Here is a 16,582-nt window from a genome sequence, read left to right on the forward strand (position 1 = left end):
AACAAAAAAAAACCCATGTCCCAATGTAATCCTTGCAGCTTTGAATTTAGTATGATCAATTCAAATACAATAGGTAAGAAATAATCCAGGAATTTCTTACACACATTCCTAGGGTTACAGCTCATGATAAGGGATGCTGGATTATACTCACACTGAATTTCTTTGGAGTAATTCTGAAAGGGAAAGCACAGCAAAAAAAGTGTTACATAATATAAAATGGCATTTTGCAAGAGATTTTTGTTTGCTTGCTTAAAGAACGAAATGCAAGGTGCACGCTCTCATTCTGTGATTTTTTTTCCTGCTACTATCAGGACTTTCTTCAGCAAAGTATTTCCACCCCTCCTTCCTCAGGGAATTCACAGACCTAAAATAAAGCTTCTTACATTAAACTCAGGTTCATGCAAAATTCCCATCTTTAGATGGCCAGAGATCTCCTCTATAGTTTAGTCTCAAATGATTAAATAATCTATAACCTATCTTCAGTGACAGGCTGATCACCTGCCAGTTTTCTTTCAYGACCAGAACAAGGTGCTCAGACTTTGTTCCACTTCTCCTGATGCTCTCTGTAGATGGAAGAATGTATAGGCTGGACTTTCATTCCTTCTGATGCCTCCAAATTCACCAGCTCCTTGGATAACTGCCTTAGCACCGTGTCATTCCAGCAACCCTCCAATGTATCCTTATGACAGAGAAAAAGATACTTTCATATTCCTCATCTTCTGTCACCCCTACACCAAATGAAAGATATTAGTCTGCCTCCACTGGCAGCTAGAGCTCCAGGAAGTATGCTAGAAAGCTCTCAGCCTGCATCAAGTTGTTGTTATAGACCCCTGGCACTGTACAGGGAYTGGGGGCATTCTTGGCAAAGTGTGGTGCAAAGAGCAGCTTTCAGAGGATGACTCTTCTCCCACCAATAGTGTTTGAAGCACCTGAGGAAAGAAGCCAGAAGGGACAGAGTGTAGAAACTTGCCACTGATATTGTAAAGGCAATCTGAGAAAAATGTGATACAGGTCTTAGAGACTCATTTTAAAGAATCTATTCTGTACTGAATATTCCTAAAAAGTTACCAAGGAGCCTCCTATCTTGAAAAAAAAGCCAACAAACAAATGAACAAACTTGTCAAAACTTCCACTTCTGAAAGAAAGCCTTGGGATTATGAAAGTGTGGGGGGTGTCTCAATATAGGTGTTTATCTGTGCAGGCTGAAGACAACCATGCAACTAGTAGTACTTGAAACTGCAGACAATTGCATATGCAATGCATATGCACAGAGATTATGCTGGGACCGACCCTTTTAAACCAGTGCTACAAGAGCAAGCAGGGAGCATTCCCCAGCATTCCCAGTTTGAGATTTCAAGCAAGCCAACAGAAGAAATCTGTGTAAAGGCTCAGTCAGTTCTGGAAAGTTCCAAAAGATTCCTGAAACAGGGGCATTATCTTCTCACACAGAAACACACAGAAATCCAGATACGTGATACAAGCATTCAACTCCCAAGGAATGGTGGAAGTAGGTGTTGCTTTGGTCCTACCAGGCAACTTCCTTCTTGGACAATCCTGTGAGAAAAGGGGCTTGCTTCCTCTGAAAAGGAGCTCTCATAACAGTTGGAGAAGGAAAGAGGCCGGCAAGGTGGCAGCATGAGATAGAACTAAATTGAGTATGACCATTATTATCCATCAAACAGAAGAACACACACGCTGTGACTGGGGGTGTGAAGGAAGAAGTCATCTCCTAAAGGGTGTGCCTAACAACAGCTCKGTCAAAGCAGCTTTTTCGGAGGCTGAGGCTTGGGAGCTGTGAGTGAATCTTCCCCAGCTGCTGAAGGCTTCTGAGAACAGYGGGTTCAGGAAGCAGCTGTTAATACCTCTGGCACTACATCACCTCTGGCACACAGCAGTTCATTTTTGTAAGTGAAGGCAAAACTCTGAGGCAAATGATCATCTCAAATTTGATGCCTAATGCCAGCATATGCACTACTAAGAAAAGTCATCATACTGTTTCATAAAGAAGCAGACACCTGCAGAGGCATTTGCACTGAGTAAGGATGCAGCTGCTAAGGGATAAGTACTGACACTGACGTGAGCCTCAAGGTCAGCATTCACTGGAGGCTGGTGGCAGAATTCTGTATGAAGGAGGCACAGACAAAGGGCCCAAAAGGAGAAGCTTCTACAAAGCCTGAATCTGAGAGAGCAATATTGGAGTCTTGAAGACAAGACAGGAGATCTTTCAGGTCCATATCTGAGGGGCTAAGTTTACCCCTCGTGTTCTAAGCTTGAGACCAGAAAAGCTTCTTGTGCAGTTCTGCTGTAAAACTCATCACTTGAGTAACTTTGATGAGCCAGAATCAAGAATCTCTCTATCACAGATGCAGAWGAAAGGGAAAGAAAATTATCTGAAGGCATTTTTATGCATGTCCTTTTAAGAGTCTAGAATTAAACATTTGTTTTTGTGCCTCACTGAATTTTCTGCAACTTACCATTTCAAATCCATGCTTTGCTTTACTTATGCTGTTTATACACTCAGCTCCTGATCTAAAATAAGTCAAAAAATGAGAACTGAGTTTACAGAAGAATCACAAGGAAGCAATATTTAAGTGATTACCATAAATATTTGTAGTTTTTTAGGACTTCTAGCCAACAAGACGCTTAATATATATTTACGATTCCTGTTTCAAATTCTCATTAAAAAAAGCATACATACACCAGGCTTTGGATTTCTGCATTTTTTGCTACAACAAACAAGCAGTTAAAGAGAACAAAAATGTTAAATGGCATTGAAAAGGGGGTGAGCAGTGAGTTGAAAGAGTTTGCAAAATCTTCAAAGTTATTCACATAAAGAGAAGGCAGATAGCAAAGAACCACAGAAGGATCTTACAAGACCAAGTGACAGAGCAATAAAATAAGAGTTGACAGTCAGGAAGAAAACAAGATAGTAGGGAGAATATGAGAGATGTTAAAAAAAAAATCAGAATGGCAAGGTGAGGGTGGAGAGGGACTGACCATTCACTGTCTCTCTCAGCACAAGAACCAGACCATTTTCCAAATAAATTAATGGGAGCTAGATTCAGAATGAATAAAGGTGCTTTTCCTTTCCAACAGAAGTTGACCAGTGAACTGCTTGACAAAAAAGATCTTTTAAAAAGCTGAAAAAATGGACATGGCTGCAAAGGAAGACTGGACAAATGCATTTAGGAAAAGAGATCCTGTGAACGTTATTCACTGGACAAACCACATTAATCTCAGCAAATCCTCTAAGCTGAAAATCATTAGACATTGGAAGAGTGCTTAGGGCTGTCATATATGTTTGTTCTGTTTTTACTTTTCCCTAAATAGCCACTTCTGGTAAATGCCAGAGACAGGAGACTGGGCTAGCTGGACCATTGGTCTGAACTACTCTGTGGGTTTTCAAATTACAAATCTTTTATTTTTCTATTTTTAAGGCACTAAAAAGTGCTCATATAATTAGCTTACCAAGATAATTAAAAAAAAAAAAAAAAAAAANAAAAAAAAAAAAAAAAAAAAAGATCAAGAGCTGGTCCAACTACACTAGACAAATACTTTCCTAGAGAGGAAATGCTCAGACTGAATGAGCTCTTCAGTCTAACAGAAGCATCAGAATAATGACCAGTGTTGATGCCTTGTCAACTTAATTTAGAAATAAAGAATATACTTTAAAAAATGAAGATTTTTAATGCTTTTTTTGGAATAGTACTATGGGGGCAAAATAAAGGATTAAAATAGAAGTGCCAGATTAGATAAAAAAGTAGCCACTTGTGACCTTAAACTTTATGAATCTTCAAYTCATATATTGGCTCAAGGAAATCAGAAAGTATTCTAGATCTTGATCTCATTCTTCATGCATTTCCAACAGTTTTTAATCATGATTTACTCTTGAAATAGACGGACAAAATAAATGAAAGTATCACATTGCTATGAACATGAAAAGAACTGGCTTTGATATTCACCTATTACAATCTCTACATGAAATAAATTTGAGAATTGGTTAGACTATAAGGAAACAGAAATGACTTGACATGGTTGGCAAACCACCAGGGGATGAGAAAGGTGTACATAAACATTTTAAATCGCAAATCACAACCCTGAATGTGTGCCTGTCATGTACTTGTAAATATTAAGTACCCAAAATATCTAGATTATAAAGTCAAATTAGACAATAGTTTAAAAAAAACTCAAAAAATGTTAAACTATATGAAATAAAGCATCATATCTTAAAGTTTAAAGAAGCCAGCTAGAACATAATAATATTGGGCTTGCCTCCACAAGATAGTCAAGCACTAACAGAAAATATAAAAGTTTGAAACCCATAGATATACATCTATTCTGGAATCTGCACGAGTACTTTAGTTACCAAAGTGACATGAAAGATTTGTGATAATATTCATGTGCGCACACAGACATATATACATTCTGAGAGATTCTGAAGCACTGAAAATGGTTAAGCTCAAATGTGTTCTGCCATCAGCTTCAAGCTGAGACGCAGAATTCATTTGAAAACTCTGAGGACAGACAGATTTAGCTAGAAAACCAATTCTTCCCCTACTGTGTCTTACTCAGATGTCTGACATTATTTTGTGCAGTATCTTGTCTTCAATGTTTTACAGTTTATCTCTACGTGACACAGTAGTTCCCTACTCCCTATGATTCTATATGTAATGTTAACATAAAGAGTTAAACAGGAATACTTGTATCCCCTATCTAATGGCCCAGGAACCTGAAAGTAGGTAACTTTTATCCAAATATAGGGAATACTGATTAAACTCTGACACATCTGGAAGAGAAGGAAGAATGGGGCAAAGAATTACACAATAATGAAATATGAGGAAAGTTCACGAAATATTAAAAACAGTGATACCAGCCCTGGAGTACTATTTTCTAGTCAACTGACCGGTCCATATCTGATTCTGGGTATGGAGTCTCTGCTTCATCTTCCACTCTTCTCCTCTTCACTGTTCCTTCTATCTCAGTGCTTCTTGACATTTCATTTCTTTTCTTGACCTTCAAAACATTGCAGACTTGTTACTGATAAAATTTGGTTCCAACATTTGAAGACCTTTTCTATTTTATAACAAATTCCAGAGTTAATATACATTTGTATTTAGCTAAACTGTTGATGTCTGTACAATGAAAACCAAAAAATGATTAATGTATAAAATATTAATGCATAAAATACTAGATTCTTTATTCAAATGGAAGATGAGTATTGAGAGGCCATCCAGAGAATTATGTTCAAAGGTCATAATCAAATAGTGTTACTTTACAGGACATTGTTCTTGTTCCATCTTTAGAAGAAAGCCTTGATTTTAGCAGGAACGTAATGCTAATGGAGACAGTGGGATTTTCTTTGCAGGAATTCCAAAAGTACCTAACTTTATCTTCAGATACTTGCCCTTATTGGAAACAAATCTACCCTGAGCTCTCATTAAACAAAACATTTCCAAACAAGTTCAACCTTATTGTTTACGACACAGACAGTACTTAGGAAGGAACTTAACAATTCAGAAATATTGATCTCATACGGAGTCTCAAGACRACAAAATCATTTAACAGAACAAGGCAGCCTTGTAGAGAACTGATGCCAGCCAATTCAACCGAAGCCAGGAGGGCCCTCAGGTCCTGTGGCAGGACCTCATTCAAAGACCACTGTAATTGAAAGAAAGACTTCATGCAACTTTAATGGGTACAGGTGAGAATTCAGTGTCTGTTCAATCACCTGACTGAAATGATACCTAGAAATATGAGAATCATAGCCCGTCTTGAAATTTTTGTTGTCTTGATCTGAAATTTCCACATATATTCTGCTTCTCTAGACTATTTAAAATGCAACTTAAAAAATACACAACTTACAAGCTTGCAACTTCCCTTGTGTACTTCTTTACCTGTAACAAAGGCATTATAAAATTTGGTGAATATTTAGGATGGGGTTTCTTTAGCAACTTAGTAGCACATTTTTACACTTTGCCTCAACCTCACAGAATAGGATTTAGAAATGTATTTTTATGATTAGAAACAATGCTGGACTTGCATATGGTAAGATGAAATTGAAAAAAAAAAMCAGTAAATATAATTCTTTCAGAATTAGAATTCTTGTCTGTAAAAACCACATATTGATGGAACRGGGACAAGTGCTTTTCTTGAAGGAGCTGAAGGCTTAAATTAAAAGATATAGCAATGTATTACAGGTTACCAAATTAGTAGACATTTCAGAAAACAAAAGGAAATGAAAAATTGCAAACAACAGTCTATGTTTCAGGCACCAGACCAAAGGTGCAAGGACAAGTCAAAAGCATGGCTCTTTAGAATATGGAACATCTAATCTCAGACGCATGTGGCATATATTTATTTTCCAAAAGAAAAGTCCCTGTGAACAGCAACCTGAACCAGGTATGCCTGAGAACTGTTGTACATAATTTTAGAACAGAAATATTGTCCAAATATCTAGGAAGTCAATTAAATATTGTAGCAAGGTCTTCAGGGAAGTGAGTGAATTCTCCATGTTTAGAAGCTTTTATATCAAAACATGGTATGTACAGTAAGAATGCTAGAACACAAGCAAATGGGTGAGACTAAGAAATTACTGGTAAGAAATTTGATACAGGAAAGATGACTATAACATCTATTAAGCAGTCATAAATCAAAGATTTTCTCAATAATCCATCAAAAATAGGAAATGGTAAAAATAAACACTCAAGTTTTCAYAGCAGAGACACTTGCTGGTTATATAAAAGACATTATCATTATTACTATTATTATTTAGAAAAACAGTTACATTCTTCCTTTATAAAACAATAAGCAAAGACTGCGATGAAAAGACARGTGAAGTTCAATGCCAACAAACATACAGCAAAGCACAAGGAAGGAAAAAATGTGTTCCACATTCACACACACTAGCTCCAACCTAGCTGCTGGCAGCAAGAAAATGAAAGTTGGGATCACTGGGGGATTGGGATTGCTTCATACATGCTTCATATGCCAGTTAAATACTCAGCAGCGGTTGGAAAAAAAAAAGTCAGGAAATTTTAGGAAGTGCAATGCAAAACAAAGAACACATTGTTATGCTTCAAATATATCTATGGTACAGCCACATTGCGTGCAGTTCTGCTCCCCCTAACCTATAGTAGATTGAGATAAGAATAGTAATGCATGAGCTCAAGGTATTGAAAATCTTCTGTTCAAGGATGTTTGAACAACCCTGAACTTTTCAGTTCATAACAAAACATGACTGAGAAGCTACAGAATGGAAATTCAAGATGGGCACACATAAAAGGAAGGTGAACTTTTATTTACTATTGCTCCTCAAATAAGAGCAAAGGGGCATCAAATTCAATGATCTAGCAGCAAGCGTAAAATAAACAGCAGAATTTGTTCACACAGCACATCCTGGAACTCACTGAACATGATGCTGGTGTTGCAAAATGGGCAAGTACGTTTCAAAAGCAACTTCATTACTTCATGGAATAACAGCACAAACAGAAGGAACCTCTGAGGAACCCTTTCTAACACTGGAAACCGGGAAGCTACCCTGAAAAAAGTATCCTTCAACGCATGAGGATATATGCTCTACGCTCCCAAAGCAACTGTTACCAACCATGCTTAAAGGCCCAACACTGGCTATACGGTTCTTCAGGCTGAGCCAAAAAAGTTATTCATGTGGCTTCAGAATTGTTCCTTTGAGTCTTCAAAGTGCAACTGCTGTGGTAATGATGCTTCCAATGAACCTGAGACAGAGCATGTGGTTCCTGTCCTTTAGGAATGGGGAAGACCACAAGCCTTTGCTCAACAGGGTAGTTGTCCTTTTGAGCTGTCAAGACTCTTTACAAAAGGACCTTAGCCTCAAAGGGCTTTTAAGATATGTCCTCAACCCTTCTGGGGGTAAGATGGAAATCCACTGTAGAAGTTTTAGCCTCTGTTTCATCATCTGAGAGTCCCAGAGGCAGGAAAAACCTAAGATACTGGTTTTTTAAAAATCAGGCAGTGCTGACAGGAATGAGAAAAAACAACTGCAGTAATGAATGTAGCAAGGCTATTATGGGAAGGTGAAAGCTAGAGGCAGCTTCCTAAGCTTTCTTGTCTGACAAAAGGGCTGAAGTGGAAACCATTAGTGAAGACAAAAGTATTTGTACTCTGAGTCTGTCACATGCAAGAGCTGCAGACGTATCTGTCTTCTTGCAAATRCTGCTGCTCTTAGAAGATTTCCTGGCCAGATGCCTAGAAATGGAGCTGGTAAACATTAGCTACATGGAGAGTAGTATCTGGAAACAGCAGAGAAATGACTTCAGTGACAAAATTTACTTTAGAGTAGAAAACCGTTTTCTTCTCYATGAGCAATAACGACATCATACTGTAATATGTTGGTTTGTTTCCAGAATTTATCCAGAAGTATAACAACACAGACTTACCAAAAGATATGTTTTGCTGAAATGAATTGAGTTCTAGATACATAGTGCAAATGTAGGGATAAGGCAGAAGATGTACATCCCCATGTTTGAATCTCATTTTTGATACTCTCTCCCATTTACTTAAATCTGAGAATGAATGAGTTAAGACTTAAAAATGTAGCATTAACATTTCAAATGAATAGGTGTCCTAAGAACACCTTCTTGCAAGGCTTCAGAAATCATAYCATGGTAAACAGCTGTATAATGGACTAAATGCAATCTGTGGGCATTAGCTTTGTGAAAAGTATCAGAAACGCATTAGGAGGAAAAGTTGATTCAGGTGCTACTCTTCCATTAGTAGCCTGTATTAAAGATATGTTGTATTTTCCTTACCCTTATTTGGCTCTAGTCCAGACATCCTCCCTCAGGCAACAACATGCCAGGCTCATCCAACTCTATGAAGAAAACTTCACCGGCATTCCTTACTGAAAATTTATTACTTCTTAAAAACTGGAAGTGAAACAGGGTTACAGGAGTAGCATCATTACACTTATAGTTCAAAATGTGAGGAAAAAAGATTGATATTATAATAGCCAGAGAGTCATAGGTTCCTTTGTGTGGGCAGCTCTGGCACCTATGAACTAATGCATTCAAAAATGTATGATTCTGGACAGCAGTCTGCTTACACACATCTAATCAAAAGAAAAAAAACAGGTAAAGTGAACATTTTAAATCTATTTAGTCTAACTAATAGAAGCTAACATCCTGAGGAGTGAAGATAGAATACAAGATTTGCCTAGATGAAATATTTACAAAAATCAGTTCCTGTAAGATATGAAATTGCTCATTTGAGTTTTTCTTCAAGGACCCCCACAGATAGTGATTAACTAAAGTTATGCTACGCCTAGGAGTCCTACACATAGACAGGTTGCAGGACAACTCTACCAAATTAGACCTTTGAGCTTGCAGCTTTAATCAGGGCTGGTTAAGCATGTGGACAGACCTGTAAGTTCTAGAAATACAAATCTGAGAAACAAACAGTCCTCAGGCATGCAGACAAAGCTGGGTGAGCTTTAGTGATCCAACAGTGAAGGCTGGAATTCTTTATCTAAGACACAGATTTCTCTACAGACCTTAGATCCTAGAAGAGAAGACCTGCTCTCCGTGATCCTTATTAAGTTGCTTTTATTTCTAGACTTCAAAGACTACATCAAAGATGTGACCAGGATGACTGTATGACAAGCTGATGGGCTGTGTGTATTCAAGAGCTTATCTATATCAGCTCAACTACCTCTCTGTGTAAAAATTACTAAGATGGTTTTTTGCTCCTTCCAGCCATTTATATGGATATGTAAGCATATAATCACATTGGTTTCTGCCCAAGAAACAATTTTTGTACTAGACTTTTATCTAGGCAACATAAGAACTCTTTGTCTCATGACACTGTTCTCTCCAGGTCCAGCTCAAACATCTTCCTGTGTAGACTGAAGAGAGCCTCACAGATATAATCCATCCTCAGAAGCTCATGGATGTGATCTAATCCTAATGTACCCTACCAGAAAACCATTGCAATCTTCTCTACTTGTGGGCCAAAGTTGTTGAGTCTATAAGAAATGTTTTATTAACATTTTTAAGCAAAGCACTAGTTTTGTTTATTATTGCTTTAGGTCGGTTTACAATGACTCCATATGTACTCTTTGACTTTTGTTTTCTCACTAAATCTGACTTGGACACTGCAGAACACTCTTTTAAATTAGCTCTTTGGTGAAGACAAGTACTGAGGTGGTTCCTCAGCTAATGTAAAACACTAAAGCTCAAAGGTGTTGTACTCCAGCTAAAGATCTGTACATTGATAAATATGAATACGGAATTAAGCAATGCCAAATAGATACAATTCATTAATTTCTCACTTTAGAAGAAAGAAAGGATACAGGGAAAGATTGTAAAGTGTTCTGTAGAAAATGGATGTAAATCATCAAGATTTCCAAGGATCACTCGAATTGCTTCCTGCAAACATCAAAAAAGAAATGAGGGAAGAATATTAATAAACACATCTACAATTCTACCATGAAGTATTGTTTCCAGGTTTGGGAAATTTTAAAGCAACTTTACAGTTTGCATGAATTATGGAATAGCTAGCTTCCAGATACACAAGACTTCGCTCATCTTCCTCCTCGTCTTCTCCCCACTCCCTCCACATGCCCTTAAAGTACACTACAGTTATCATTTCTGCAGATTTACATTCATTAGCACTTTTTAAAAAAATATTTCACATAAAAATTAGCCTTTTCATGGCTAATTCTGTGTTTTGATGAACATTTTCATTTCTTAAGTAATTTTTTTCCAACCTTATACTTGCTAGGTAAGTTACCCATTACTCTCCTTTAGCATGTTTCTTTTGACAGAATCTCCTCCATCCCATATAGAACAAAAGATTTATTCAGCTTAACATTCAGCTAAGACCACATGGATCTGCTTCATATCGTACCTCTAACTCCTTGACAGTACTTTCAGTATTACCTAGATCATCAGCACTGCGAAACAAACAGAGAGAATTAGCCCCTAAATCAAAGGGCAACAGTGCCACAAGCATTACAAGAGTTTAAACAACAAAACATCACATACAGGGAACATTCTCATTACATAGATAAAATACGTAGCAGATGGATGAATTCTTAAAACATTGGAGATGAGTCCACTATTTCACAAGAACTGTTTCTTTTGAGTTTTCTGAATTTTACGTGTGTGTAGATACAATACATGACACATCTGATCTTTTCAATTCCCAGTAGCCACTACGATGGCTTTTTTTGACAAGGTAGTCTCAAACTAATATGTTAGTCTCATATCTATTGCTATCCCACTCTATTCAAAGGACTAGAAGAAGTGACCAGCAAAATGTATGTCTTAATTGCCCCCACAGTGCAGAAGTGTAGAGAAACAGGACTTCATAGCATTGGAGTTCGTCAGCTGGTGCTGGGAGGTATGAACTGCCTGCATCAAACTTGTTTCCCAGATATTAGCTATATCCTTTGTGAGTTCTCAACAGTTTTTGGCTGCTAGGTGTTAGCGAACAGCAAAATACACAGTGAGAGGTAAATCAAAAAAAAATAGTCTACTAAATGCAAACAATCGCATAATAGTGATTTAGAAATAAGTAAGTAATAAGTGAGTAAATAAGTAAGCTGAAATGTAATTATGAGCTAAGCTTGCAGATGAGAAATCATATTGAAGAATAAAGTGACCTGCAGATCTAGCGAACTCCTGTTGCCTGTTGCATTGGTCAGTACAGAAGTACTGCACAGGACATTTGCAGGTTTCTGGTCCTGAGACTCCCATATTTAGTTTGTCAACTGGCAGGAACTTTGAGCTGATTGCCAAAAATGGTGGCTTTTGCAGTCCGGCAGTTTTTTCCATCTAATTTCCAGGACTAACCTGAGGAAAGGCTGGAGATGCCTCACTCTTTGAATCTTTAAAGGGAAAGGGGCATCTAGGGGAAGGACATGAATGAACCTAAAGTACAGACAAAGCCCTGGTGGTCCTGCTGCCCACCAGATTCCTGTCACACATACTGGGGATCACAAACTACCAAGACCCCAAACGAAATGCCAGTCACCAAATACCTATTTCATATGTGTTCAATATGATCCTGACTAGGCATTTGGCCTTTATTGCTCAAGTTGCCATTAAAATTCTAGCAGAAGAAAATTGAAGTTGCAAAGGTGAAAACTTCCAAATCAGGTAAAATGAGAATTCAAACAGCATTTACAACAAGAATTCTGCCTACTCTGCATGTGATACCGAACTGTGTGATAATGCACAATTTCACTCCCCTGAGGGACCTCTGCCTTCTTCAGTGCATATGATGGGTAGCACCCACTTACCTATCAGTGTTGAGAATTCTAGGGGAACTTAAAAGTGTTTTTTTATTCTTCATAGAGGTTAAAGACCTGACATATTCTTACTGTGAAGATGGGGGCCTCTATAACACATCTATTTGCTGAGAGCAAGTACTCCCCGCAATCCCAGAGGGATGGGGAAGATTTTCAAAAGCACCCCAGGACTGCAGCATCCATTGGGATTGCCCTTCCCTCTCATGCCCTCAGATATGACCCCATTTTCCAGACTAATTCTAATCAGGGAGACTAGAATTACTGGTCCAGCTACTAGGGAAACACTTCTTCCTTCTGCCTTCTCTCTTCATGGTAGCTTCTGCAACTCTCTATTTCTCAGACTCCTAAGATTGCCATTGAATTTATACTTCAAAAACTAAAACTAGATCTGCTGGTGCTTTGTAATATTATATACTGCCTCCCCGGCTGCTAACTGCTAGGAGAACCGAAAGCATAAGTAACAGCCTGATATGCCTACAGCTTTCCTTGGAATACAGATATTATGCTCCGTGATCAGTTCTTTATGGTCTGAAAGACAAAGGAATGCTAACAGCAGTAAAGCAAAGAAATAACAGTTTTCTAGTAACCAAAACAAATTAATCTATCTACACCAAACTGCATGTGTGGCAGTTGAACAGAACAAGGGCTGGATGCCAAAGTTAAGGCAACTCCACAGCCTACCACTTCGTGGCTGCACACCTCATTCCTCAAAAAGAGATTAACAAACTTGCATCGCTTAATGAACATGATGACTAACAAATTGCAATTGTCAAAATCTTATCTTGTATTCTGGATAAAAGGACACATGCAGTAAGAGAAACTGAAGCCACGTTATCTTACTGGTTACATCATCTTTGACGTTATGGGCTGAAGATCTGCAGACTGCAGTTATGATGTGCAACAGACACTGCTGGAGAAATCAGTGTGTCATGCAGTCCAAACGTACAATCAATACATTGCAGGTTAACATCCACATCTGAGACACTTAATGTAAAGTTTCTAAAAGAAGCAGCAAACCAATTATTGTTTTACAATAACACTGCAATATTTCTGCTCTTGGAGAGGAGGGTACAGACTGGGACAACACTGCCTCACACTGGATAAGGAGTTGCTTTGCTATATTTGACCATGTCAATGCGAAGGACTGAATGTTACAGGACTGATCGCTGCCAATTCCAGCAGTTACTACAAAATATGAAATCTGCTGCAAAATTCTCATTTCCTGTTCCTGTAAGCTTAACCATAGATTGTAAGAACTCATGTTGCAATGCACACAAACCCCAAAACATGCAGGGGAAACGACAGGTTGCCAAATTCAAGAATTGTAGTGCCGTGCTTTCCATCATGAGATCAAACTCCCTCAGGCTGTTCAGAAACACACTGAAAAACCTACGTACACTACTGTCAGCACCTCTCAAGTGGATGACACTGATGGAAAGGGATCATTCACAGACAAGAGCTACATTTCAGGCATGTAACATGCTGCAATGCAGACAACACATCTTCCTCATCAAAATCAACAAGGAAAACAAAGCAATGAAAAAGGGCAATCCTCCTGGATCTGATATTATTCCAACAAAATTCTGAAAGGCAAAGCCAAAGTAACAATCAAATTTTAATGCATCCCCAAATATTCTCATGCTATGGACTTTCAAAGAGCATTCCTACTTCTACAAGGGAAAAAGCAGACAAATGCTGCATGAGATTCAATGCAGCTTCAGGTCCAGGGACAGTCTAATTGACATGGTAATCACAGCATGTTCTTTTTAAYTCTTCTGCAGTTAACAAATTACTTCCACAGTAAACCTAGACTCTGGCAACGTCTATGCACATCCAATTGCCCAAGGAAATTCACTAATGCTAATAAAACTTCTCCTTGGGGAGACACTTGAGGGAATTATTGCTTATGGCATCTTAGCCCTGCTGCATTCTCAATGGCATCAAACATGGTTTTCACGACAGCACACTACTGCTCTCTTTCGTTGATGCAAGGATACTGCTGACTCAGAACCTCAGTCTGCATCAGTTTGCCATCATCTGAAAAGAGATTTAATCTTAACAGTTTACAAGACTTTCCAAATGCTTGTAAAGGCATCACACTTAACTGCTGTCTGCTGATGATCACAGCCTTGAAGCATGCACACAGGCAGCCGTATCATGCTAACTGAGCCACTGGGTCTTTTGGTTATTTATCAGAGGGTAACAGTAACGGAGTATGAAGTTTCAGACCAAGCTTGAGATCTATAGAATGCTCCTTGGAAGGACACCATCTCTAACCACCTGTTTTTGATTATTATCCTTAAAGCTGAGCAACTCTCACTCCTTTTGTCCAAATAGTTCAAACTGAAGTGATTACCAGAGCCACAGTGCTGGGGATTCTGAGTCCCCTCTCAAATTCAAAGCTCCAAAGCTTGCTGGTTTTGCCGATTAAGGTATTGCCATGCACAGAAGCACTTGGCCATCATCTCCGCACGTCTGACTAGCAGGTACAAGCAGATTCCTCCAGGATCATACCCTCAGGGAAAATATTTTTCCTTCAACTTTAAAAGATTATTCTCTTCACTTCTGTTACATTTTCCCCATCTGACACCCTAAATTGGCATCTTGTGCTTTAGTTATTTTCCCATCCGCTAACCATAATAATCTGAGGCTCACCACATAACTGCTGCCKCCCACAACTCTCCTACTCATTACCTTTTCACCCTGAAAAGCCTTTTGCTGTCTCTTGCCAGCAGCAGCAGAAACACTGACAGTATAAAATACTTTCCCTTTGCTTTCATCGCTCAGGCTTGCCACTACAGTATTTTCTGCTGAGAGAAGCAGTTATCAGAAAAGTCCTTCTCAGCCCTTCTACTTGCAYGAGAAGCATGCTGTTGCTTCAAAACATCAGGACAAGTTCTTTGCCACAAACATATTCAAAATAGGGATGTCCATGGAAAGGGAAGCTTGAAAGCAAGCATATTGAGAGTTGAAGAAACCCCTGCTGAGAGAAGCCAGTGACAGCCTCCAAGGCCTGCTTATCTGTACACACTTGAATGCATGACTGCAGGGCCAGTGGAAGGCACACTGCTAAAAATAGCCAGCTTCGGAAATAGCTGAAGGACACATTTTGAGTCTGAAGCTCCAAGATAAGTAAAGCAGCCTATTTTTCACAAATAGGATCTTTGGAAATGGTTGAACGCTTACATTAATGCCAAATGATTATATGCAGCCATCAAACTGCAGGCTGACTTTTCAGCTCTAACATGCTTACCTGTGGAAGTTACCATATCGGATTTTAAACTTATACACAAGTCTGCCCGCATGAAGAAACCTTGTTTCAGGGAGTGGATATGTAAATGGTTTTAATGGCATTTTTTTTTCTTTCTTGAATATCTGCCTAGGGAAACAAAGAGAATTAAAGCTAAATTATTAAAATCTTTAATCCAATCTATTCTGTCACATTTCATTCTGTCATAGTGTAAGAAAAGGGTGATTATAGGTAAATTTTCCTCCAGAGAAAATTCACATGATTGTACCTGTATCCTGAGACTCCCTAAACCCCATCTATGAATGCTGCATATTTCAAGGCAGCAACACTACAACAAATACATGAATGTGATCAATGGCTAAATCACTAAAACCAGGCAAAGTATCATTGCACATATCATACAAGCTATTTCAAGAAGTACAAGCTGACCTGAAAAGAATATATAATTAACTCTGGTAATCTATTGCTGCAGCATTCAGGGAGCAGATTTCCCACCAGCATCTGCTGCGGTAATGACCAACCAGAAAATCATTTAATTGTTAATTATAGAAATTGGGGTATTTTTGAGCAGGATGAGAGGACAATCTCTCATCAAGCTGACGGTTACGCTGCCTTTACCATACTGCTCTGTAAATGTGAAACTACCAAAATACTTGAAGCTTTACATACTCCTCACCCTGCCAGCTGGCAAAGGCAGGTATTGTACCCACGACCACCTCCCTGCGGGTGCTAGTAAAAGCAGCTATTGATTTCCCCTCCGAAGCACCCCCGCCTTGTCTTCCCGGCTGCCCCCCACAGCAGCCAGGCGCAGGGGGCCCCTCCACCGCCCCCGCGGGGCCCTGGGGACCCTGCTGCGGCGACTCTCGCCACAGCCCAGGCCGGGCCTGCAGCCCGGGGTGCGGGGCCACGCCGGGGGGGCCCATGCCAGCCCGCGCCTTCTGCTGACGGCAAAGCAGGGCAGGACAGAGGCTGGCGGCTCCACAGCCCGGCTCCACCCCGCCGCCTTCGAGCCTCGCCCGCGACGCCGCCACTGCCGCTTCCCGCCC

The 16,582-nt window shown here is 39.2% G+C and overlaps 1 protein-coding gene across 1 annotated transcript in view; it reads right to left on the reverse strand.

Annotated features, from left to right (window-relative positions):
* The window catches only part of MAJIN (membrane anchored junction protein), a 19,762-nt gene extending 4,122 nt beyond the window's left edge, over positions 1 to 15,640 (reverse strand). The window contains exons 1-8 of the mRNA XM_085317076.1: positions 15,540 to 15,640; positions 10,882 to 10,927; positions 10,325 to 10,400; positions 8,415 to 8,540; positions 5,863 to 5,894; positions 4,904 to 5,013; positions 2,475 to 2,529; positions 101 to 173 (exon numbers count right to left, since the gene is read on the reverse strand). Coding sequence (XP_085173202.1) covers positions 101 to 173; positions 2,475 to 2,529; positions 4,904 to 5,013; positions 5,863 to 5,894; positions 8,415 to 8,540; positions 10,325 to 10,400; positions 10,882 to 10,927; positions 15,540 to 15,640 — 619 coding nt within the window. The remainder of the gene's footprint in view (positions 1 to 100; positions 174 to 2,474; positions 2,530 to 4,903; positions 5,014 to 5,862; positions 5,895 to 8,414; positions 8,541 to 10,324; positions 10,401 to 10,881; positions 10,928 to 15,539) is intronic.
* Between the last annotated feature and the right edge of the window lie 942 nt (positions 15,641 to 16,582).

Source organism: Rhea americana, unplaced genomic scaffold (assembly GCF_003343005.1).
Source record: "Rhea americana isolate MKP2758 unplaced genomic scaffold, rheAme1 scaffold_489, whole genome shotgun sequence".
Lineage (NCBI taxonomy): Eukaryota > Metazoa > Chordata > Aves > Rheiformes > Rheidae > Rhea > Rhea americana.